The following is a 25181-nucleotide window of genomic DNA, read 5'->3' on the forward strand; positions in this document are numbered from 1 at the left end:
TCGGGAGCCGCGAACCTCGAGGCAGCTCCGGCCGCCGCGAGTTTCCCCGGAGGAGCGCTCTCCGTTCCTGGCCCGCCGGCCGTTCTCCCACGCCCCCCGGGTACCCACCGACACCGGAGGGCCGAGTCCTCGTGGCCGCGCCCGGCCGGCGGGCCGGCCGGCGGGACCCCCCTACCCACCCCCGGGGCCCGGGGCGTCTCCGGCGCTGAGCGAAGGGAGAGGCGAGGAGCGGGCCACGCAGGGCGCCTCCCTCGGGCCTCGGCCGGCGAGCGCATCTTCCTGGCGGCGCGTCCCTCGGCGCTCAGCGAGAGCCACCCAACTTCTGCGCCCGCCGGGTGCGCTGCTTCGCGTGGCTCCCAGCACAGGGGACCGAGCGGCCTCGGATGTCCACACTCACTTCCTTTGGGGGGGTGGCTCCCCGAGAAGGCGGATAGGGACCCCGAATGCCAGCAGCCAGGGCTCGCGAGTCGCGGCCGGGACGGAGGTGAGGGGCGTGGGCTTCCCGGGGACCCTTCCAACACGCTTCCCTCCGCAGACCTCAGCCTTAGCCCGTAGGCGCGAGAGCCTGCAGCGTCTCCACAGACCTGGCGGACTGCGCACCTCGGGGTACCTGCTTCTCCACCGAAGGGTTGGGGGAGGGGCCCGCTAGCGCGCGGCCGGCAGAGGGGACCTGTTTGCTGGCGGGTTTGGAGGTGGGATGGGGTAGGGTTTGGAGACGGAGAAGCCTGAGACAAGACTTTGGGTTTTTTTCCCTCCCTCTCTTCCGAAAAGGAACCACACTGCGAGGGGGAAAATAAGGCGGAGTGTAAACACAAACAACCTCAAAAACGAGCCAAGAAAAGCGAAGCCAAAAGAAGCAAGCGCAACACTGTTACAAAACTGTCTGGTTTTGTAACAATTTCCCTGCCGCCGGCCAATGAGCGGCGTGGCGGCGCGTCACGTGGTGCTGTTTTATATAACACTTTGCTGAGACAAGACAGTTATTAGGCGGCGCGCGGCGGCCGGCCGAGAGCTCGTGGAGGCGCGGCAGCGACCGGCGCGCGGTAGCGCGCGGCTGAGGCCACTCCGATCGGCAGAGGCAGCTCCGATTCCCAGCAGCCCTCGCTCTGTGTTCCGAGTCCCCGGCCCCTAGACGCCTCGTCCCCTCACGCCTGCTTCTCTATCCCTATGGATTCACTTCAAACTGGACAGATGCTGAGCTTGCCCGCCGAGCTCGGCAGCGACAACTTAGAACTGGCGGAGCCGGCGGCATCGGCGGCCCGCGGAGACACGGAGCCCCACCCGGAGGCGGCCACAGAAGGCCCCGCACCTTTAGACGCTCCGGAGCCGGGGCCGGAGTCGGGGCCCGAGCCGGGGCCGGAGTCGGGGCCGGAGTCGTGGCCGGAGTCGTGGCCGGAGTCGGGGCCGGAGCCGGAGCCGGAGCCGGAGCCGGGGCCGGGGCCGGAGTCGGGGCCGGAGTCGGGGCCGGAGTCGGGACCGGAGCCGGGGCCGGAGTCGGAGTCGGGACCGGAGCCGGGGCCGGAGTCGGAGCCGGGGCCCGAGCGGGAGCCGGGGCCGCCTCCTCAGACTTCGACGCCGGAGTGCAAAGTCCTGCTCACGAAGGCTGACGCCCTGGCGTCTGGGGGGCGCCTCCGGGAAGCCCTCGAGGTGTACCGCCAGCTCTCCGAACGGCAGCAGCTGGTGGCCGAGCAGCTGGAGCAGCTGGTGCGGTGCCTGGCGGAGAAAGTCCCGCAAGGCGAGGCTCCGGCGCTGGCGCCCCCGGACGGGAGCGGTGCGGCGAGCCGCGAGGCGGCGGCCGAAGAGGCAGGGGCGCCAACCGCCGCGGAGGCTACCGAGGTGTGGGACGGCTTCAAGTGCCGGAAGTGCCACGGCTTTCTGTCAGACCCCGTGTCCTTGTCGTGCGGCCACACCTTTTGTAAACTCTGCCTGGAACGCGGGCGGGCGGCCGACCGGCGGTGTGCGCTGTGCGGGGTCAAGCTCCCGGCCTTGATGGTGGCCGGCGGCAAGGCGCGCCCGGCCCCCCAGCGGGACTGGCAGCAGGCGGCGGCGACGACGACGACAACGACGACAACGACAACGACCACGACGCCGCAGCCGCCACCCGCGGCGCCACCGCCGCCGCAGCCGCCGCCGCCGCCGCCGCCGCCGCCGCTGCGGGTCAACGTGGTGCTCAGTGGCCTCCTGGGCAAGTTGTTCCCAGGCCCGGCGCGGGCGTCGCAGCTCCGGCACGAGGGCAACCAGCTGTACCGCGAGCACCAGGTGGAGGCGGCGCTGCTCAAGTACAACGAGGCGGTTCGGCTAGGTGAGCCCCCCGCGGGGCCCGGCGGCGGGGAGGCGGGGCGGGGGTTGCTCGGAGGACCCGAGGGGAGGGGGCGCGGGAGGGGGCGCCGGGGGCGGGGCCGACGGGGGCGCGACGGGGGGCGGGCCGCGCCGGCCCCCCCCCTGGCCGGGGTGGGGGAGGGGGCGTCTGGAGTCCGGTCTCTGACTCTGCCTCGGTCGCTACCGAGGCATCGTTTTTTTTCTCTGTGTCCCTGCCCGTGTCTCTGTCGCTCTTTGTCTTTCTCCGTGGCGCCTCGTAGCTTTCATTCCTGCGCCTGCCAGTCGGTTTTCGCTCGGTGCCCCTGTTTCTGGGTCTCCCTCGCTGGTCCCCTCGCGGTTTTGGCCCTCTGTCACGTGCGCGGGGCCGCCGCGGCCGCCCGGCCGCGCTCTCCCTCCGCACGCCGGGGTCCCTCGGACACCTGCCCGCCCCTCCCCTGCCGGCGGAGGAACTTCGCACCCTCCTCGCGCTCCCGCCGGGGCCGCGACGTTCGCTCGGCGCCCGCGGCCGCCCCGCTCCCCGCCCGGCCCCGGGGCGGCCGCCGCGGCGGGAGTTGGCCCTTCCGGGGCCGCGGCTCCCGGTGGGGTGGGTCCGGCGTGGAATTAGGTCAGGAGAGCACTGGTTGCATAAGGGCCGCGAGCGGCCCGGGCCGGGCGGCCCCTCCTCCGCGCGGGCGGGCGGGATTGTGTAACGGCTGAGGTAACCGAAGTGGGCCACGCTCGCCTCGGAAACCATCCCGCGAGCGTGTGCGGGGGGGAGGGGAGCGCTCGCGCCCCGCTGCCCTGTGACTCATTGTCACCGCTTCCTATCACAGGATCCTCGGCCGAAATAGATGCCCCCCCTCCCCGCCCGCACCCCGCGCGCCCTCGCCGCGAACCCCTATCCCGTCGGCCCGGCGGGAGACCCGGCCGTCAACTGCGCGGGGATCCCCGGGACCGCGCGCCCGCTACGGAGGGGGCACGCCTCGGACCCGCTGCCGCTCGGCCGGAGGAGCCGCGGCTGCGCTTAGCGGCTTCAAGGGCAACGTGGGAAGCCTCACGGCCGGGCGCCAGAGCTCCCACGCGCAGCGGCTCCCCTCCTCCCACCCCGCCGCTCGCCCCGGTCCCCTCCGTGTCCGGACCCAGGAAGTGGCCGCAGAGCCGCGGGCCGGGTAGTGCCCAGCTCGGGCCGGCCGCCAGGAGCTCGGCCGGCGGGGCGCGGTGTCTGGCGAAGCGTGCCGGGGAGGAGGCGGCAGGGCCGGGCAGGCAGGGCTCTGGGATCCGGGGGTGCCCTGAGCCCGACTCCCGACGGGCGGAGGAGAGGGGTGGGCTCGAGTCTCCACGTGTTGAATCTCCACCCGAGATTGCAACAGGTAATGGGGGGGGGGAGGAGGAGGAACGAGGGCTGGCTGGGCCAGGCTGGCACCCGAGGGAGAGAGGGACCCCCACCCCCACCCCCATGCATATCCTGTGGCCAGGGAAAGCACACTTTGAGTCTCCTCCGGGCTGGCGAGTGCTGCAGAACAAAAGGGAAGCTTCGACTGCAAACTCTGTAACGTCTTGAGAGCAAGTAAAGAGCACTCAGGCAAGCCCTCTGCACGGCCCCTGTGCGCGGGTGGACCCCCAGGGGAAGGACCCCCACAGAACCCGTCCCAGCAGCTGCAGCTGGAGCTCAGTCCCTGGGTCCAAGCAGGAGGTCCCGTAAACCCAGATCTCCAAGGGAGGTTTCATTCCTTTTATTTTAACTTTTATTTATTTACTTATTTATTTATTTTGAGAGACAGAGAGACAGAGAGAGGGAATCCTAAGCAGGCCCTGTGCAGAGTCCAGACTCAGGGCTCGATCCCATGAACCGTGAGTCCTGACCTGAGCAGAAATCCAGAGTCAGATGCTTAACCGACTGAGCCACCCAGGTGCCCCTCAAATTTTTATTTAAATTCCCGTTAGTTGGGGCTCCTGGGTGGCTGAGTCGGTTAAGCATCCGACTCTTGATTTTCGCTCAGGTCAGGATCTCACAGTTTCATGGGTTCAAGCCCCACTTTGGGCTCTGTGCACTGACCACCGGGGAGCCTGCTTGGAATTCTCACTCTCCTCTCTCTCTGCCCCTTCCCTGCTTGTGCTCTCTGTGTCGCTCTCAAAATAAATAAACTTTTCAAAAACTAAATTCCAGTTAGTTACAGCACATACAGTGCAATATTGGTTTCAGGAGTAGAATTCAGTGATTCATCACTTACATACTACAGCCTTACCCTATTAAGGGGCCTCCCCAGCAGGCAAGTATCCATGTGCTGAGAGGTGGCCAGTGTCTCGTTTTTCTAAGTACCGCACACCCTTCAGAAAAAGAAAACACGCCCCCCACCCTAGCTTCAAAGCTTCAGCGTCTGACCAACTAGCCGTATGACTTCGAGCAGATGCCTTCCCCTCCCTGGGCTTGATTTTCCTCTTCTGAAGAATGGGTTGGTTGAGCCAGCTGATCTCTAAAGGCCTGTCCAGCCCTGGCGTTTAGTGATTCAAAATGTTAGTGAGAGAGGGGCGCCTGAGTGGCTCAGTCGGTTAAGCATCTGACTCTGGATTTCTGCTCAGGTCAGGACTCACGGTTCATGAGATCGAGCCCTGAGTCTGGACTCTGTACAGGGCCTGCTTAGGATTCCCTCTCTCTGTCTCTCTGTCTCTCAAAATAAATAAATAAACGTTAAAATAAAAGGAATGAAACCTCCCTTGGAGATCTGGGTTTACGGGACCTCCTGCTTGGACCCAGGGACTGAGCTCCAGCTGCAGCTGCCAGATCCGGCTCTGTGGGGGTCCTCCCCCCCCCGGGGGGTCCACCACCACCCCCGCGGGAGCTGTGTCTCGGTCGGTTAAGCATGATCTCATGGGTCCTGAGATCGAGCCCCATGTTGGGCTCTGCACTGACAGCACAGAGCCTGCTTGGGATTCTCTCTCTCCCTCTCTCTCTCTCTCTGCTCCTTCCCCGCTAGTGTTCTCTCTCAAAATAAATAAATAAACGTTAAAAAAAAAAAAAGGTTCAAAGTGTGAGTGAGGACCAAGCTTGCTTTATTCCCAGCAGCCTTGTTTACATTCATGCACATGTGGCCATCTGTAAAGAAAGGATGGAACCTCGCAAGTGCATTCAGAGAAACTTCGTATGTGTGGGACTTTGTAGACAGAGATGTTGCTAATGTCACTAGAAGACTAACCTGGACTTGCCTTTCTGGTGGGTAGGATGGGAGTCACATCTGGCCACCTCCCCCTCTCCCTGCCCTGGCCTGTTTCTTCGTGGGGATCCTCACTCCGAAGCCAGGCTTCCAGTTAGCCACGAAGGAGGGCGGCTAAGGTTTCCTCTATGTCAGAGCCACTAATGCACCCACAGGCCCTCTAAGGAACCACCTAAGAGAGGAGCAAATGTGACTTCCTCCTAGTTGGGGAAGCTCAGACCCAGAGCAGCTGGGGGGGTGTGGCAGGCAGGGCAACATTCGGGCTGGACATCGGGATCCCCAGTAGAAAAATCCTAGGGGTGCCTGGGTGGCTCGGTCGGTCGAGTGTCTTGATTTCGACTCAAGTCATGATCTCACGGTTCATGGTTGAGCTCTGCGTCTCTTGGGATTCTCTCTCTTCCCCCCCCCCGCCCTTCCCCCACTCACACTCTCTCAGAATAAATACATTAACTTTTAACAAACTTCCCAGATAACTTGCCGTTTGCTAAGATCCATCCTCATACAGGACTTATTATGTGTTTGTGCTGGGACCATTAATGAGAGCTTTTTTTCCCCCCCTCATTTTGGCAGCTCCAAACGACCACTTGCTTTATAGCAACCGGTCTCAAATTTATTTCACCTTGGAGTCTCACGAGGACGCACTGCATGATGCAGAAATAGCATGTAAGCTCCGCCCAATGGGTTTTAAGGTGAGTGGGATGGGAGGGCTGGGAATGGGTTGTACTATAGACAGGAAATGGCAGGAAGAGCTGCCTCCCTGGGAGTTTGGGTCACTAGAGCTCAAGCAGAGCAGGGAAGAGGCTTTGCAAAGGAGCTGGGGGTCCCTTGGCAAAGGGTGACTCAAGAGTCTGCAAGGGAACCGGATTCTTCCCCAGCTTACTTACTCACCTGATGGCCTGCCAAGCAGCCTGGGCTTTGTTCAGAACTTGTCCAGAACTCTTCAGAGCATGGACTTAGCGGTCAGACCACCTGAGTTTCTGTTATGTCCCAGTTCTGCTACTTTTACCAGCCGTGTGGCCAGGGCAAGCTACTTAACCTCTCTGGGCTTTCTCTCCTCGTCTGTACAATAGGGGGATATTCAAAGCACCCACTTCAAAGGGTTAATCGCGAGGATTACACGAGCTTATACATGTAGGGTGCTTAGAACGATGCCTGGCCCGTAGCATTATGTGTCCAATCATCATTTTCCAGGGACAGTAGAGAGGAGCATGAGCGAAGTATGGCTGGTTGGTTGTGTCATTTCCAGTCCTTAATATAATCGCCTGCTGGTGGCCCTAAACGTCTGGGTCACATTGGATGGGTAGGGAGAAAGCCGGGTTAGGCATCTCTCAGGATTCTAGGATGCGAAACATCACTTTCTGCGTCTCGGGCCTCAGGACCGGTCCTTAGCCACACGTCAATATTTTGTTTGGGAGACTAGGTTCGGGCCTGAGCTCTACTGCTTGCAAGCCAAGTGACCGTGGGAAAGTCGCTTCACTCTCTGGCCCCCAAGTGTCCTTGGTGGCAAAGCGCAGCTATTACTAGTCACCCTGATCGCCTCCTGGGGATGTGGTGAGGGTCACGGGTGAGCGTGGCCAAGGGGCCATGCTGGGAGCGCTACCACTTGCCCGGCCTTGGTGCAGTGCTATCTCGACGCGAGCCCCGGGATGCCTTCTTCCGAACCCCAACTTAGCCGGGTCCTGATCTGTGATCCCTTATCTGAATCCCGTGGGGCCAGAAGCGTTCAGAGTCCAGAATGTTTCTGATTGCAGAAAGACCATATACTACGTGGCACCCTCGGCGAGCTCTGGACAGCGCTCCACAATCACACACGCTAATATTTCTGCAGTACGTTAGGTGAGAATTCGTGAGAATTCACACTAAGCGACTGTAACGCAGTCCATATCACTGTAGCCTGGGTTTTGCCACACCTGATGACTTTTGACGGCAGGAAAACTGTGGCTTATCAGACTGTTTCTGGAACTAGGACGCTCAGATCAGGCATCTGTGGACGTGCACACGGAGCCATTAGGGTCCGAGTGAATCCCGTATGTTCTTTGATGAGAAGGTTTTCGTGGGGGGGGGGGGGGGAGTGGAGTAGCATATTCTCTTTCCCAAGGAACAGATTTTAAAAGTCACCAGTGTCTTGACCCAAAGGAGCCTCGGTGAGAGCATTTCACACTTCACAGCGGGGGCAGGTCAGCAAGCTGCCTGGGGGTAAGAGGAGTCCTCTTGCAGCTTCTTCCACCCCCACCCTCAACCTAGGGCCTCAGGGTGGGAGCCTCGATAGTGGATAGTGTGGTGGGAAGCAGGGCTGAGAAGCGGTGGACCGTTTCAGATGAACTGGGAAAAGTGACTTCCTCAGTGAAATCAGAGTTGACGGAAGTAGTAAACGGGAGTTTCGTTTCCCCCCAACTGCTGGGGTAAGCAGAGCGCCAAAGCCAGAGAACGAACTGTCTTGGGGGCTGAGAGAAGATTTGAGTGGATGCATACCATTCAAAACCAGCTCATACCTCGATTTGCATATTTCCCACCCTTTCTTTCTTTCCTTCTTTCTTCCTCGCTTTTTTTTTTTTTTGAAGTTTGTTTATTTTGAGAGAGAGTGCGAGCAAGCAGGGGAGGGGCAGAAAGAGAGGGAGAGAGAGTATTCCAAGCTGGCTCTGCACTGGTAGCTCAGAACCCGGTGCCGGTCTCGAACTCACAAACTGGGAGGTTGTGACCCGAGCCAAAACCAAGAGTCAGATGCTTAACCAACTGAACCACCCGGGTGCCCCATTCCCGCCATTTCTCTGTGCGGTGCCCCTAGGGCAGGGGCATCTCCTGCAGCCCTTTTCCAGCCAACCCAGCCAGGCGCAGTGGTACTCAGCATACCCTGCTTGTGGAACGCTCTCGATGGGCCGGGCTGGCTGCCCTGAACAGGTGGCGTGTCTGGGTTGCTATTGGGTATGATTGGAGGGGTCCCAGAGGCCTCTCCAGTCCCCCAACACTTATCGCCTCTAGCTGCCCTGAAATGTCAGGCAAGCCTTTCTCCAGGGGGCCCCTGGTAAGCACTGCTGGGAGGAGCAGTGAGGGAAGCCATCGACACCCAAGTATCAGCCGAAATTAGGCCCCAGGAGTGGGGCGGGGGACACGGGGGGAGGTCCCCGAGAGGATTGGAGCAGGGGCCACTGCTCAAGAAGGCAGATCCCTGCCGGCGCCTGGAGCCAGGCTGGAGCCAGAGGGCACCTCACCAGGGCCTGTAGAGGCATGTTAGGGGAAGCTGGGAGTGCCCAGCAGCTGCAACCTGGATCATCTCCTTCTCTAAGTTAGACTCAGGGTCAGCCGTGGAGGCAAGGGAGTGGGGAGCAGGCCCCCGAGGGGCACCCTAGATGACTCAGGAGCAATGCCCTCCCAGCCAAGTTGCAAGGGCCACCTGTCCCAAGGCACAGAGAGAGTATAGCCCTCTTCCCCCAGAATGCTCGTCTGCTACCTCTAGAGTTTCTTTGCCAGGGCAGTCGGGCGGGGACCCCGAGGAGCCCTAAAACTTTTTATACTTTTTAAAGATGTGGTGAGGGAACAGAAGTGAGCTGAGCCTACAGGACGGAAGGCATTTGCTTGGTCCCTGGTTGGCCCTCTGAAGGGAAATCTGCTTTATGGGGAAGAGCATTCTGGGCGTCGTGACCACAGTTCTAGTTTCAGCTTTGCCACTAACTACCTTGACGTCTTGGAGAGGCCATGTCCCTTCCCTTGGGCCTCTTCTGAAAAATGATCAGCAAGTATGGGTGGTCACTCAGCAGCCAGTAATGTGAACTAGATCTCTGCTTGATGGGCTAGTGAATAGAAAGGCATATTGGAACGGGTATTAAAAGCTGGCTAGTAGGTGCTTCAAAGATGAGGGTTCTTGCTACATTTGGTGATCCCTCCAATACAACAGTGGGGCAGCGGGAAGGTCGTATGGTGCAGGGATTAGGAGATTGGACTTTGGTATCAGTCGGACCCAGACTTAAACCCTGATTCCACAGTTTGCCTTCTGTGTTACTTTGGGCACGTCACTTTTCTGGGTCTCAGTTTTATTTTCTGTAAAATGGGCTTCAGACCATTTGTCTACATGTATAGGACTGTAGATAAGACAGTTCTTTTTTTTTTTTAAGTTTTTATTTACTTATTTTGAGAGAGAGAGAGAATAAGCAGGAGAGAGGCAGAGAGAGAGGGGGACAGAGGATCCGAAGCAGGCTCTGCCCGATGTGGGGCTCCAACTCAGGAACCATGAGATCATGACCTGAGCCGAAGTCAGATGCTTAACCGACTGAGCCACCCAGGAGCCCTGACAAGAGATAGTCCTTCTAAGCCCCTTCACACAGTAGCAAATACTCACGAAACATTTAGCCAGTGTCAAGAAGTCGATAGATAAATAAGAACAGGATTGAATGCCGATGTTTTCTTCCAGGCACACTTCAGAAAAGCACAGGCCTTGGCCACCTTAGGCAAGGTGGAGGAAGCACTAAGGGAGTTTCTATATTGTGTGTCCCTCGATGGAAAGAACAAAAGAGCAAGATCTGAAGCCCAAAGGGTGAGTTGAGATGGTATCAGATCCAGCTGCCCAGCGGGCTCCCACTTGTCTGTCTTGTCCAGGGAGGGACTGAGGGAACTACCCTCCCTGGCATTTAGGGCCCTGAGTGGGTGGCTCCCTTGGTTAAGGGGGCAGGAAGGAGACACAAGTGCCAATTGATTGCTCAGAAACACACCATCCTCTTGGCGTGTGCAATCAGTTTGAGCAGTTCCTGCATTTTTGTAGGAGGCTCTGAGGCATGTTCTTGCTTCTTAAAGTCAGGGTCTGAGCTGTGAGTGGGAAAACCACACCAAACCAAATCAAGCCAGATAAGTTAACAGGGGGATGGAAGATTCTGGAGATTCTGGCCGTTGACCAGAGGTCAGGGGTGTGGGGCTGCCTGCGGTTGTAGAACTTTGCTTTGGCTGAGTCACGGCCTCACCGGACACACAGGACAGCCAGCTCCTCACCAGGAATGTTGGTCACCATCTCCCCTGCTATATGCAGAACTCTAGCCTTCAGCCTTTGCTAGAAATAGAACACACACACTGTCTCACAGATGTAAGTCAGGGACCATTATGGTATAATGCAAGCAGCCATTCCGACGCTTGAGTGCCAGGAGAATGTGGCTGGTGTGTGTGTGTGTGTGTGTGTGTGTGTGTGTGTGTGTGTGTGTTTAATTCATGAGATGTTTGCACTGGTGAAGGGCTCAAGGGTCCTCAGTTCATGGACGTCAGTGCTTACTGTTCTGCAGTGTGCTTTCAGACTGTGTGACCAACTGGCCTAGAAGTTGGATGCTGACAGACAGTGGTCGCCTCTGCCCTCCTTGTGCCCCTCCCCCTGTTCACCACCTGTCTCCAGTGCCCCCGCCCCGATGAGGTTTGGCAGAGCCGTGGACGAAGAAAGGGAGCAAGGGACAGGACTGGCTTCTGAAGGCTCGGGAAAGGAATCTTTAGCAAAATCAGTGAACTAGGGGAGCCGAGCTCTGGAGGTTCTGCCCCACACAGATTTCTTCCTGGAAAGTTGCCATGGCCTGGTTTGGGAAAGTGGGCAGGGTGTTCTTGAGCAGGGCATGGTGGCAGAGAATGTGCTCCAAGCTGTGGACCCTTCCCCGAATCTTAAGTGCAGTCCATGGCGTGACTAATAACAATAACAGCTAACGTTTATCGAGCAATTCCCAGTGCACCAGGCACTGTGCTGGGGCTTTCTGTGGGAGATATGATTTCATCTCCACAGCATCCCTTTGAGGGTAGGTGATGTTATTTAATCCCAAGTTACAGATGGGACAGGTGAGGAAGCCAAGGCCGGGAGTCTTTTTCCCGAGGCCACGCAGCTCGTGATTGGTGAAAGGGCAGGCACACCCAGCTCCGTCTGCTTCCAGAGTCTGCCTTCCTGGCGGCCCACCGTTCTTCTGTCCCAGGAAAACATGCCAGGCCTCTCGGCGCTCACTGGTGGGGTGGAGGGGAGAGGAGCAACAGGGCTGTCCCGTTCTGGGGGCGGGGGGATCGACAAAGGTTGGTTAGAAGAATCTCGCTCTGGCACAGCACCTCTCTGGAGACCCGAAGACGCAGAAGATGCAGAAGCCACAGCCTCGGTCCTTAAGGACCTCGCGATCCTGCATGTGTCCTACAAGGGAGCCTAGGCCCATGATGAGTGTCCCGGAGTTCTGAAGCTGGGGCGAGAACTTAGAGGCAGATTTCCACGGGCTGTGATGAGGGCACAGCAGCCGTGTACGAACACTGAGGGCCCTCAGCAGTTCCGATTTACTGGATTGTTCCAGTTTCGGGGCTACAGGTTTGACGGAGACGGTCCAGGTTCACTTGGCAGTAATTAGCGACCTTAGACACTCACAGGCCTAGGTTTCTTTTTAGTGTTTGCTTTTACTGCAGATGCTTTTTGCCCCTTCTTGACCCATTTGGGCCTTTCCAAGGCTGACCCTGAGGTGGAATTGACTTTCATTCACGTGGAATGATCATTCTCCCTGAGCGTTGATCCCCGCTTTTGTTTTCCAAAGCCGCTGGGAAGGTGTAGAATGAGATCTTAGGTAGTAAAGGTAAGAAGCGAAGTGCAGTCGCTGTTTCTCCCTTGTTTCCACCGATTTCTCTCCTCTGCCTCCTTGCCCCCCTCCCCCCTCCATGCTCTGCCCTCTAATCCTCGTACCTTCGGATGCTGTGTGGCTGCCACCGGAGAGCACCATTGCTCTTTTATTATTTTTTTTAAGTTTTTGTTTTAATTCCAATTAGCTAACACATAGTGTTATGTTAGTTTCAGGTGTACGAACGATATGGTGATTCAACAGTTGCATACGTCACCTGATGCTCAGCACGATAAGCAAGTGCTCTTTGGGGGAGGATTCCAGGGAAACTGCTTCAGAAGCGGGTTGGTCCTGTTGGGCCACTCAGCAGGGCTTCTGAAGGCCAGCTTTGGCTCCTGGGGAGGAGGGGCCTCTGAAAGCTGGCATTTTTGGCCCTGGGCACTGTGAGTACGTCCCCGCCTCCCTCCTTTACCAACTGAGACCTGGGAAGTGGGTTTCCCCACAAGCAGCTGGAACCCTCGGCCTCTCCCTGGGCCCTGGGATGGATAAGTGTCTTAATTCCATTCCATCCGGTGTGATGAGTACGTATTGGACATCTGTGACGTGCCTCCAAAAGCTGGCCATCTGGTCAGAAAGAAGTAGGTGCGCGGCCCAATCTGAGGCTGACGCGAGACTGTGTAGTCAGTACCAGGTGCTCGATCGTGGTGCAGCGGAGAGCACGAGAGGACAAGTGAGGTCCCGGAGGCTGGAGTGGTGGCACTGGAGCCAGCCTCAGAGGCCGAGCAGGGTTCGGCCGTGTGGAGAGTGCTGACATCCGAAGGGACATGGTGAAGGCCCTGCTGGGGGCCAGCGAGGGAACAGATCAACCTGGACAGGGTTTGCTCAGAATTTCGGTCCGACTCCCTTGATCGGTAAACACCCTGTTCTCCTGAGCAAGGGCACGGAGCAGCTCTTAAGTGGGTCTCCGAGCAGTACAGCGGCTGCCCAGTGGCAGGCACTTCAACGTGTTTTAGAAGCCAGGCGACCCGCTTTCTTGTGTTCCGTGTTACGTACGGTAGAGACACGTGTCCGCCCGTAACCCGTGCTGGCGCAGGGGAGGATTGAAGCGAGAATGCGGGCAGTCCGCACGAGAACACACATCCTTGCCTCCCAGTCCCTTCTGGGGGTTTTGGGTCTTGTACCTGCCACGTCCCCCCGCCCCGCACCGTATCCATCTGCAAGGGAAACCAGCCGTGGGCTGGAGCCTGCCTGCCTCCAGTGTTTGAAGTTACCTGACAGTCTCCCCACAGCGGAGGCCGGAATGGGGGAGGAGAGGCTGGGTTCTGCTTTTCCCACCACTTTGCTGTGGAAGGGATTGGAAATCCAAGGAGGACGGTCCGGGGAGGAGGGCGCGAAACGGGCCGGCAGGGGAAAGACCTATCCAGGAGCCTGGAGGACGTTTGTAGACTTCTGCCCATGGTGGTGCTACGGAGCTGACCGCAGGCCCAGTGATGTTTCTCGCCTGCCTTCACCTCTCTGTCTCTTTCCTCCTAGATAGGTTTTGAATTCCCACCGTAGATATTTCTATGGAACACTAGCATGGGAGTGACGGTTCTTAACTGGCCGGGGTGACTAAAGGCAGCCGTGGTGCCTTTTTGAAGTCCAGATGCCTGGGCTGCACTTGAGACCTGGGGCAGCCAGGCGTGGGAACTCGGAGCCTGGAGAGTTCTTACGCTCCCTGGTTCTGATGCACGCCGAAGGGAGGCCCCTTGCCCGGGCGTGTTGGGGTCTCCGGTCCCACGCGGCTTCCCTGGAGTGTCCCCCCACAAGCTGTGCCCCCTGCCCCTCCCACCCCTCCCCCTCTCACCCGAGCACCTGTAGAAAACTTAAGTAGTGAAGTCTTCTGTTTTATGTCACAGCTTCTCCTTAGTTTCTTTTCACCATCAGTCCCGGGGGAGTCTCAGGAACATTTTCCCGATATCCTGAAGTTGTTGGCACCTCACCCTAGATTAAAGGAACACGTAGAGTCAATGGCTACTGAAGGCACCAGTCATAATCTACCAAAGTTACCACAGGTAAAACTCAACTCGCCCAGCTCGCTCGTGATGCTTCGTTTGGCTGTTGTGTGGGCAGACATGGGAGTGAGCCCTGCCTCTCCTTCGGTTCCTGAGAAAGAAGAAAAGGAGTCGCTGGTGGCCATGTTCTTTGCTAGGAGGTTATATTTCTTGCAGATAAAACTGGATTTCAGGCACGGTCCCTGGGTTGTTTTTTGTTTTTTTGTTTTTTGTTTTTTGTTTTTTAACCTTATTACAGTCGTTTTTCAGTTTTTGGTCAGATCCAGCTGAGGGAGAGATTTGACCGAAGTAGAAAGGAATCGGCCCGCTTCCCCTGGAACCATTCATTCAATCCGGGTGGCTTTATCAGCTTGGGGGCGGAGCCTGGAAAGAGGCCTGACAACCCCTCCTTTCCTGCTTTTTTTTTGTTGTTTGTTCAAGCTGTTGGTCTTTGAGCACCAGCTGAGTTCCTTGTGCAAAGACAACTCCATTTGATCCCCAAGCGGAGGTAGTTCTATATTCCCTCGCAGTGTCTTACACATGTGTAGACTTCCAGTATGTATTTGTAGCCGGGAAGAGGGAAGCAATTTGGGAAGCGTTAAGTCCCTGGGAGAAAGATGGGTATTTGCGCCTGTCTTTGAAAACGAGGGAACAGAACGAGAGAGAGATGGGCTCCAGGCCCTCGCTTTCCCAGCAGAGGGCAAGTGGGCGGAAGCCGGGGCTCAGGGGTCCAGACTTGAAGGCAAAGTTTAGCACTGAGCACCGAGGCACCTTGAGGCAACAGTCTCCCCTCCATCCAGGCCGTGTGTTCTTCCCCTGTATGGAAGCCCTGTGATCTCCATGGCAGGCAGGGGCCTTCCATTTTCCCTGCTTCTGTCCCCACCCTGGAGAAGGAACGAAATGCAGGTGGGCCTGACTTTAAGAAAAAAGAGGGGGAGCAGGACTGAGTACCTCCTGGAAGCAGAGAACCCCGAGTGCATTTCAGTCATGTTTGAGATCACTGTTACATGATTGAGAACACTAATCGGGAGCTGGAGTGTCTGGAGTGGCTTCCCATTGCAGCTGGAACAGAAAGGAAGGAAAATCACACCCCTGGCTTTTCCAGGGTGAGCCAGCTGGGAGCGGGGATCCGGCTTCCACACAAGCTTTGCTTTGCAAAGCAGTGTCTTCCCATGTGGATGCCTGGGGCTCGAACCCCTGAACCCCCCCAGGTTAGAGACTGAGAAAACCCATATCGAGCTCACTGACCTGTCCCGACCAGACGCCCCCCATTTCCCCATCTATCTACCGATTTCGGGGGGGGGGTGGCTCGGGGGTTGGAGGGGGAAAAAACCCACATGAGCATTTGGACTCCTGGACTGTGGATTTAGAGTAGGGTTCAGGGTTCTCCGGGTGAATCTGCACAAACACCCCCTGGTGTTTGGATTTACTTCTAGATCCATTTTCAAATACCCCCTCCTGGACGGAAATTCTTTAAAAGGCTAGAGACATCATTGGTCGTTTTGCCAAATGAGTTGTCTCTTTTTCACTTTTCGCCCAAAAGCCAGTCGAAAGAGTGGTTTGTCCCTGATTCTTTTGACCCGTATAACACGGGGCTCCGGTACCTGTGGTAACCCTGCAGGCCTGTGCCAGAGCCTTAGCGAAAGTCCTTTTGGAGCTGGGTGTGGGGCTCGCAGATGGCCTGGAAGGGCAGCGAGAGCGACAGGAAGGATCGAGTGACAGGACCTGCCCTCACCGCCTGTCTTTGTTTCCCTCAGGTGGTAACGGGAAAGATTTGGCCAGGAGAGGGCCCGGTGGTGCCACACTCTGCATCTGTCCCCTTTATCGCAGCCCAAGGAGTCTGTCCCCTACATACCCTTCTGTCCTCGCCCAGGGAAGGTCGTCAACTTCACCCAGGCCAGGCATGCCTTTGCTCCTTAAGCTGGGTGTCCACTAAATGATCGGGGCTGTGCAGTTTTCTCTCTGCCCCCGGTGGGTAGCGATGTCAGAGGATGATCCTGGGCCCGAGTTGGTGCTGACATTTGGCTCTTTCTTCGTCCAGGAAAGCCGGGAGCTCCCGCACTGCTCTAGTCAGGAGGAAGCAGCGGCCGCGGGAGACCGCAGCAGCCTGGAGAACCCAGTTAAAGTAGAGGGGGAGGGGCAAGAAGGCAACGGGAAAGGCCAGGCAGGAGACCAGGAGGAGAAGGGGGATGCTGCCTCTGCCAAGGCTGGCAAATGCCAAGAAAAGAAAAGGAAACGTTGTCAATTTGGACCCCAAGACCCAGAGGTGCCTACTAAAGCCAGAAAGCCAGGTACTGACTCTACCCAGGGACCAAGGGGCTTGAAGGAGGTGCCTGGGCTCACCGGCATATGCGGGTTCCTTAGCCTCCATCCAAGGGCTCCGCGGGCTCCCTGGGCTCTGGGTGTGCGGCCCGGCTCTGGCACTTAGCTGTGCCGCCTCAGGTCACGGTGAAGCTTCTGTGAGAGCGCACGGTTTGCTAGCATACTGCCGGGGCTCGCTAATAACGGAACGCCGAGGCCTGAGGTCAAGCCCCGTATTGAGTAGTGACACCTCGTACCCTTGATGGTGTCGCCTTCCAGGCCAACCTGTCTCTACCCTCCTCTCCGTTCCAGGAATGTAGGGGCAGGGAGGCGTGATCAGGCTTCACGCTCATCCTTCCCAGCTGGGCGCCCGCAGGTAGGCAGTTGAGAAGCAGCAGCCACAGCCCGGCGTCTTTCCGAGAGAGGCTGGCGGTGCCGAGGTTCGGTGTCGGCTTTGAAGGCCTCGCTCGGCCCAGGGAACTGCTGCCTCTGTAGAGTGAGGTGCCTGTTGCATTGGAGTGAAGTCCCCAGGGCTCCCGGACGTTCCCTGGTTCGCATCTCTCTTCCCGTGGGCCTGCTGGAAACCTACCAGGGCCTCCCTCAGGGGACCCCACTCCCAGTGGCTCGGGTGGCCACCGAATCAACCCTCTGGGAGGCGCTGAGGGTGGAAAGCTGAAAATCTAGTGGGGTGGTTCTGCCTCAGAAGTGCTGACTGTGCAAGCCAGCTTGGTCTGCCTCTGACATACTGCTTTCTAAATCACAGATCCTCCCGCCAACCAGGGGGCCAGAGCTGCGGTCAGTGCTCCACTCCCGTCCTTTGATGCATCTGACCTTGAATGCTCCCTGTGTATGAGGTATGTGAAGGGTACTATCGCTTACTGCCTGAAGCTGCTTTTTCTGGGGGGATTCTGGACCTTTCTGCCAGTGACCTACCGTTTGGTTGGTTAGCACGGAAAAGCATGGTTCTAACAAAATGAAAATCTTGCTGTTGGTTGTCACACGGGCTAGCTTGTGTCCCTTGCTTACAGATTACATTCCCTGCACTCCTGACTGGGAAGTACCTAGACAGTGGGGAGGAAACGGTCCACTCAGAGTCGCAAACTGATGGCCACAGGCTGAATGTCTTTAGTGTGGCCTTCACGGGAGTTTTTTGGTTGTTGTTAAATGTGAATGCTCCGAGACAGGACACACGCTCTCCAGTTGGGCCATGGCTCCCCTCTCCCCCCACCACCTGACAGTACCAGCCTGTGTCTCATATTTGCATTACTTTCGTGGCACCTCGTAGGTAGTTGAGTTCCTGACCGTGGAACGAATCGCAACTGCTCGATCAAGATCTCAAAGCTCAGGGGCTAATGTCGATGCCATGGGCCTGTTCTTTGGCAGTCAAGTAGAGGGCCCAACTGGTTTTTGTTTCGAACAGTGTTAGTACTAGGCATGTACTACTCGGCCTGGCATCTCTTCTCTACCCGGTGGGGAGGCAGATTATGCACACACCTGCCCACCCCTCCCCTCAAAAAAAAAAAAAAAAAAAAAAAAAAGGAAGCCGGTAGAAGCATGGTCTGCGTGCAAAAAATTACATCCATCTGTTTCATTTCACAGCTGTGACTTTGTGGCTAAGAGGATGAGCTCCAAAGCCAGACAGGGTGGGCCTGAGCCCTGGCTCTGCCGTTTACTGGCTGTTCGGCCTGGAGCAAGTGATCTTCTCTGCCACTGTTTTCTCGTCAGTAAATAGGGAAGAGTATTACCTACCCTGTGAGGTTGTCATGATTGAGAGACTCTCAGTTCTCTTATTAGAATAGTGCTTGACATAGAGTAAATACTCCATAAATGGGAACTTTTTTTCCTAGGCCAGAGATTCTTCAACTTTAGGCCCCCGGACCCCTGAGGAAGTTCTGTGTGTGGATTCTACATAGATCTATGAATTGCCTCAAGTTGTATGTAAAAATGTGTGTGTGTGTGTGTATGTGTGTGTGTGGGGGTGGGTGTGTGTTTCCAGAGCAAGGTCCACAGAATTCAGTAGATTCTCAAATGTGGGTTGTTTTTTTTTTTTCAACATAGCATTAAAAGAAGACTGAGACATTTGCACAAAAGTTGTTAAGATGGTTGACCCAAGAGATGTCAAGAAAAATCTCGTGGTCTACCACACACTGGGATCCAGCCAACCAAGGATCCTGAGATGTTTTCTTGCCCTTTGCGAGCACGATGCCTTCCATATCAATCACGTGCATTTGTATTCGGAAGGACTTTTCTTGTTTGCATACAAACCAGTAAGGCCGCCATTGCCTGGACATGTACTTTTTCTCTCTTAAAAAAAAAAATTGCGGGGCGCCTGGGCGGCTCAGCCGGTTAAGCGTCCAACTCCGGCTCAGGTCTGATCTCACCGTTCGTGAGTTCGAGCCCCGCGTCGGGCTCTGTGCTGACAGCTCGGAGCCCGGAGCCTGCTTCAGACTCTCTCTCTTCGTCTCTCTCTGCCCCTCCCCCACTCACTCTCTGCGTCTCTCTCTCTCTCTCAAAAATAAATAAACATTTCGAAAAAATTGAGTTGTCAGACTTGCTCCTGGGATCAGGCAGACCTGAAAACGACCAGTTCGGCAGATGGAACGCAGCAGCACCCAAGGAGAGCCTTCTGGATGTAATACGGGAGGTTTGGGTGGAGGGGGCGAGAGTGAGGTGGGTTATGTAACCAGTTCCCTTTTGCCATCTCCCTCTCCCCCTCACAACAAAGCAGTAGGCGGGTCCTGGCCAAGCAGAGAAATGGGCCTTTGCCATCGCGGCTCTAAGCCTGCCATGTGAGCCGCGGTCTTCTAGGTGTCAGACTTCGACAGACTTGGTTCAGCTTGCTCAGAGAGCCCGAGTCCTCGCCGGACTCACTCCTCTTCACGCTCCTCCCGACATCCAGCGAAGCCAGCAAAACCAAACACACAGACTCATCCTGTTTGTGTTTTCGCTGAGGACTCCCAACCCCGAGGTTGGAGTTCTTTTGTTCTGGTTCCTCCGCTCTCTCCCTTCCGTCTTGTTTGTCCCTGATCTCAACAGGGAGCTTCGGAGAAGGGTTAGAAATTTGCTCCGAGAAATAAACACCAGGAGGATGAGACCCCCCTTCCGGTTTGCTCGCCCTGAGTTTAAAAGCCTTCACTTCCCTTATCCTGCCCCTCTGCTCTGAGTGAGGCTTCAGAACAAAAGCCCATCTTTGTCTGGGGGCAACTGTCGGAGAGGCCTAGGAAGTTATAGGGGGACTCCAGCCACTTTAGGGTGCTGAGAAACCTGCCAAGTCCGGAGAGTGTTTGTGACCTCGAGGCTCTGAAGGCCCTAGCCCTTGGTCACAAGCACGTAGTTCCCCCTCCAGCAGGGTTTGTCTGCAAGGCGGAAATCAGATGTTGACAAGGCTGTTTCACAGACATGCCTTGGTCTGAACACAGCCCTGACAGACTTCCTGCTTCCAACCCGCTAGTGGTTTTTTTCCTTTTTATTGTCATTGGGATCCGTACCGGCTTCTATCACGACCCTCACTTGTCTTTGGCAGGGGGAGAGGGCGGCTAAGGGTTGAGATATCTTCAGACCATCTGCTGGGTCACGAAACTAGACATTTGCACCTCCTGCGCAAGTTTCTAGAACGAAATCCAGTCCCGCGGCACCGCATCGGTAGAAGACAAGTTGGAGCGTGAAGCCGGCCTGGCTCTGGAGAGACACTCGGGAGCGGCTTCCGTGTCTCGCAGGGAAAGGGGCGGAAAAGACGAATGGAACGGTAACTGGAGCGTGCGTTAATGAGACACTTGATAATCGCCGAGTCCCGCTGGCTGGATTGGGAGAGCTCCGTCGAGGGAGGCTGCTTCCTAATTCCAACGCCTCAGAACTCTGCTCCTCAGTCTTTAGTGACCGAAACCCCTCCCTTGAGATCTACGGAGGTGGGAGCCTCTCGCCGCTGGGGTGGGTCGGGGGGGGGGCACCTCTGGGGCTGGTGTGGAACAGCGCCTTTGGGGTGACAAGGCTATTTTGAGATGTGGAGCAAGCATGTGTGATTTTTGAACCAGTTACCTAATGGCCCAGTGACCTCTTTGTCAATCGCAATGAAAACTTTGTATTTAACCTCGTTTTAGCCACTCGAATAGCTGGGCGTTAAGCAGCCGGTTCCCTTCCCCCCACCCCCTCACCGTCTCTCTCCTTCCTGCCCTCCCTCCCTCCCTCTCTCTCTCTCTTTCCCTCTCTCCACCCCCTCCTTCTTATTCCTTCTTCACTCTCATTTGATAGCACCAAAAGAACACAATACAAGGATGTAACTGGTGGGCAAAGATAGCTATTTCCAGACAAGCCAAGCATTTTATCCGGGCTAACATCTAACTGAAAGCATTTATTATTACTATTGTTTACTCCACTGCTGTGACAATGTAAAATGCTTTCTTGTGAGAAAATCCGGCTCTACTCTGATTTATAAATGCCTCCCTGACGTGTTTTCTGAAATCATTACCTAAAGCGGTAAATAAAAGGAAGAGGAATTCGAGTATATTCCTATTTCGAGCTCTCTCTCTATGGAGTTCTCTCTCTCTCTGGAGTGGGGCGAGAGGGAAGGGAGAGAGACAGAGAGGGACAGAGAAAACTATGTTGTCAGTACGTGCAGGTACACACGGATAGATGATGTCTGTTCCAGATGTGCACATGCTCACAGCCGTGTCACGGAGTGCAGAGGGAATCAGATGTGACTCTACTTCCCAAGCCCTGCTGCTTCCTAGCTAGCTGTGTGACCTTGGGCAAGTCATCTAACCTGAGTCTTAATTTCCGCAATAGTAAAGCGGAACTAATCCTCGTTACCGCCTATCAATGTACAAAGTTAATTTATATGAAAAACAGTTTTACGGGCACCCAGAATAGCAAGTGAAATCTACTCCACCTGTTCCTTGCCACTTTACTCAGTCGGCCTTTCTAGAGGAGCGGAGCAGCTCTGAAGCTAGAAGCGAATTGCGTCCTGAAAGGTGATACATTCGAAGCATCTGAACTTTGAGTTATTTCAAGGCAATCGTACCACATCTGTGGCAGCATTCTTGTCTGTGACCACTCGATCAGGGCGTTTTGTTCGCAGTTCTTGCTAAGAGTTGCCGTTTCCTTCGGTGTCTGTTTCACCCATCTGCTCGTGAAGTGTCAGGATTTACTGCAGTTAACTAGCCAGCGATATCGTTGTTTGACAAAAGGCCCAATTTTGAAATTCTTGGGAAAAACAGTTTTGCAGGTACGGACTCCTCAGTCGTTGCCACCATTAACGTCATCGACTAATGTACCACAAGTATTCGGATTCATAGCATTCAGATTACTGCAGATTATGAGACTTTCTCGTTTGGCTGTTCTAGTAGATCACAGCAGTGGTTTCCAAATCAGCCTGCCAATTTTTTTTTAACGTTTATTTATTTTTGAGACAGAGAGAGACAGAGCATGAACGGGGGAAGGTCAGAGAGAGAGGGAGACACAGAATCTGAAACAGGCTCCAGGCTCTGAGCTGTCAGCACAGAGCCTGACGCGGGGCTCGAACTCACGGACCGCAAGATCATGACCTGAGCCAAAGTCGGACGCTTAACCGACTGAGCCACCCAGGCGCCCCATTGCCAATCACACTTTTGAGAGACGTGGTAAAATGTGAAATAAACACTTTGGACAAGTACTTAAAAATTAAAAACGTATTCTCTTAACAAAATATTGTAAAGAGGATACTCAGTCAGCCTTTCTCAGTTCAAAAACTAAAACACAGCCAGGACCCCAGAAGCCTTCTGTGTGCCGCTTCCAAATCACGACTCCTTGCCCCCCGCCCACCGAAACCGCTACCTTGACTTTTGTCTCTTCTTTTTATCTTTTTAAGTTGATTTATTTATTTTGAGAGAGAGAGAGAATCCCAAGTAGGCTCCGCACTGTCAGCGCAGAGCCCGGCATGGGGCTCAAACTCACCAACCGTGACGTCGTGACCTGAGCTGAAATCAAGAGTTGGATGCTTAACCGACTGAGCCACCTAGGTTCCCCCTTGTCTCCTCTTTTTAAAAATAGTTTTACCACCCATGTATGCGTCTCTAAGTGGGGTAATTTAGCTTTACCTATTTCTAAAAAACTTTACATAAATCGAATTGTCCTGTTTCTTTTTGTTCTGGCTTCTTTACCACAGTATTAAGGTTTATTTATTCATGTCGCTGCGCGTCGGTGAAGTTTCTTTGTTTTCATTAGTGTATAGCATCCCATTGTATGAACCTACTGCACAGTTTCTTTACCAGTTCTATGGTAGAGGGATATTTGGGCTGTCTCTAGTTTGGGGTTACTGCGGGTAGCATTGCCATGAGCAGTTTTTATGTATGCTCGTGCATTTAAATCTTTGCCCATTTTTGAGCGGGTTCTCTCTCTTTCTCTTACGGACTTATAGGAGCTCTACGTATGTTCTAGATACCAGGCCTCTGTTAGTCACGTGTGCTGGAAATACCTTCTGCCACTTGCGGCTTGCCTCTCTGCTCTCTCAGTGGCATCTTCGGATGAACTTACAAGTTCTTGGTTTTAATGAAAATGATCAATCCTTTCGTTTATAGTTAGTGGGTTTTGTTTTTGTTTTGTTTTGTTTTGTTTTTTGGTGCCTACCTTGCCTAAGAAATCTTTTTTTCTTTTACCCGGAGGTCGTAAACGTATTCTGTTGTATCTTCTAAAAGCTTTACTGTCTCACGTTCCTCTTTCCAGCCCACATGGAAGTGATTTTTTGTGCGCGGTGTGACAGTCCAACTTCCATTTCCCCATATGGACAGCCCACTACCCCAAATAGCATTTATTGAGGGTGCTATTTATGTATTGAAAATCCCGCGCTCTGCTTTGAAGTGCCACAGTTGTCATAAATGAAGAATCTGGATCTGGGTCTATTCCTGGGCTTTCTATTCTATCCACGGATCTGTGTGTCCTTGTGCTAGCCCTACACCGTTTCCATCACTGCTGCTTTATAATAAGGTCTCACGTCTGGTGGAGCAAGTCCTCCCACACTGCTGCTCGTCGAGGTGTCCTGGCACCTCTTGACCCTTTGCCTTGCCTCACACAGTTTAGAAATCAACTTGTCAAAGTCCCGCAAAAACAAACGCGTGAAATAAGCCGCCGGGATTTTCATCGGGATTTGACTAGGTCTTCTCTGCTTCCTTTCAGTGAGGCGTTTGTAGTTTTTCTCCTACAGAGGGCTCGTACAGCTTTTGTTGGGTTTATTCCCGGGTGCTTGATTGTTGAAAGCAGTTGTCAATGTTACCGTGTTTAAAAATGTATTTTCTCGTGTCGCTTCGCTGGTGTATGGAACACAGTTGTGGGCGTGTGTATATGTAACTAACATCCTTGCCCATACTAGCAGTTCTTACGGATTCTAAGACTCATCCTGCAGATTCCTTTAGATTTTCCCAGTCCACCATCGCACCGTGCGTGAATAGGGACAGATTTGGTTTTTTCCATCCTAGTCCTCATACTTCTCTATTTTTCTTCTCGCCTTAGTACGCTGGTTAGGACCTCCATCATAAAGAGTGCTTTTGAAAATTAATTTTAGTTTTTGGCCAACTTAATAACTGGCGTCTATTAATTACGCTAAGCAAATTAACTGCTTCTTAAAACAGGATTGAAACATTCAAAAAGGAGGAAAAGTGAATATATAAAAAGCCTCCCTCCTACTCCAAACCTTCATTGGCTTAATTTCAACATTTTAGCAAGTTTTATTCGTACAGGCGTGTACTTGCGAAACCTCATCTTTCCGACGTCCTGTTCGACGTCTGTCCTCTCACCTCCTACAAGTCCGGTGCACCCTGTCCCTGTCACGTGCCGGCGCCTAGCTCCGCGTCAGCACGCAGTAGGCACCCGGAGCACTTTTGCTGAGTGGACAAGTGAGAATCTGTTTGGTGGAGAGCTTGTTAAATTGAAATTGATTTCTCTTAAGAAACTGTTCTTTCCTTTCCCACAAGATGCTTTCCCCTCAAATTCCACTAGAATTTTTTTTTTTTTTTTAAATCAAGAAAGAGGGGAATGTGCCAGTAGCTGCTAGTCTTTTCCTTGGTAGATTTGGTAATTAGGTTTGGAGACCTATACAGAGGATTTGCCCATGCAGAGATTAGTAGGATTGTGAAATACAGTGATTCGCAATCCTGGCTGCACATTCAAACCACCAAGGAGCTTTAAAAGAAAAAAAAAAAAAATAATCCTGATGCCTGGCCTTTGCCCTGGACCAACTGACCCGAACCTCTGCAGGTGTGGTCCTGGCACCTGTAGTTTTTCAAAGGTCTGCAGGTGATGGTGGGGCGCATGGGGAGGAGCAGGAGGTAGGGTTTACAAAGGCACACGAGGAGATGTTTGGGGGCGATGGGTGTGTTCGTGACCTTGGTTGCGGAGATAGTTTCATAGGTGTGTACGTATGTGAAAACTTATCAGATTGTACACCGTAAGTACGTGCCGTTTATTGCACGTCAATTAGACATCAGTAAAGCTGTTTAAAGAAAAAGCGCCCCAGGTGATTCTCACACACCAATAGGGTCGAGAGTCGCGGTTTTAACAGAAAGAGCACACGACTGCTAGTGGAAGTTGGATAGACCTTCATCTGCCAACAGATGAGCCGCTTTGTCCCCTCTGGAGCTCAGTCTCATTCTGGTTGGTGGGTTCAGTTTTTCTCTCCAGTACTTTTCAGCTCTGACATTTTGATTCTGCTCAGCCTGGCCCTGTGGGCCAGGCTGTTGGTACACCTCCCGGCCACACGAGGGGGCTGTGCAGCTGGCGGCCTCTTCCTCGCAACTGAACACTGGTGAGGTCAAAACAGGCTGGTCAGG

The 25181-nt window shown here is 54.8% G+C and overlaps 1 protein-coding gene across 5 annotated transcripts in view; it reads left to right on the top strand.

The window, feature by feature from the left end:
• Window positions 1-995: 995 nt before the first annotated feature.
• Window positions 996-25181, top strand: part of LONRF3 (LON peptidase N-terminal domain and ring finger 3) — a 39918-nt gene continuing 15732 nt past the window's right edge. For 3 of the 5 annotated variants that reach the window (XR_003966701.1, XM_030305975.1, XM_030305973.1), the window contains exons 1-6: window positions 1481-2302; window positions 6081-6199; window positions 9916-10038; window positions 13951-14106; window positions 16127-16376; window positions 17150-17240. Coding sequence is in view for 4 of the 5 variants with exons in the window: in XM_030305975.1 (XP_030161835.1) it covers window positions 1990-2302; window positions 6081-6199; window positions 9916-10038; window positions 13951-14106; window positions 16127-16376; window positions 17150-17240 (1052 nt within the window). In the remaining variant the exon portion in view is untranslated. Of the gene's footprint in view, window positions 1318-1480; window positions 2303-6080; window positions 6200-9915; window positions 10039-13950; window positions 14107-16126; window positions 16377-17149; window positions 17241-25181 lie in introns of those variants that run through there. The other 2 variants (XM_030305976.1, XM_030305977.1) reach the window with 2 other exon arrangements.

This window comes from Lynx canadensis, chromosome X (genome assembly GCF_007474595.2).
Source record: "Lynx canadensis isolate LIC74 chromosome X, mLynCan4.pri.v2, whole genome shotgun sequence".
In the NCBI taxonomy this organism is placed as follows: Eukaryota; Metazoa; Chordata; class Mammalia; order Carnivora; family Felidae; genus Lynx; species Lynx canadensis.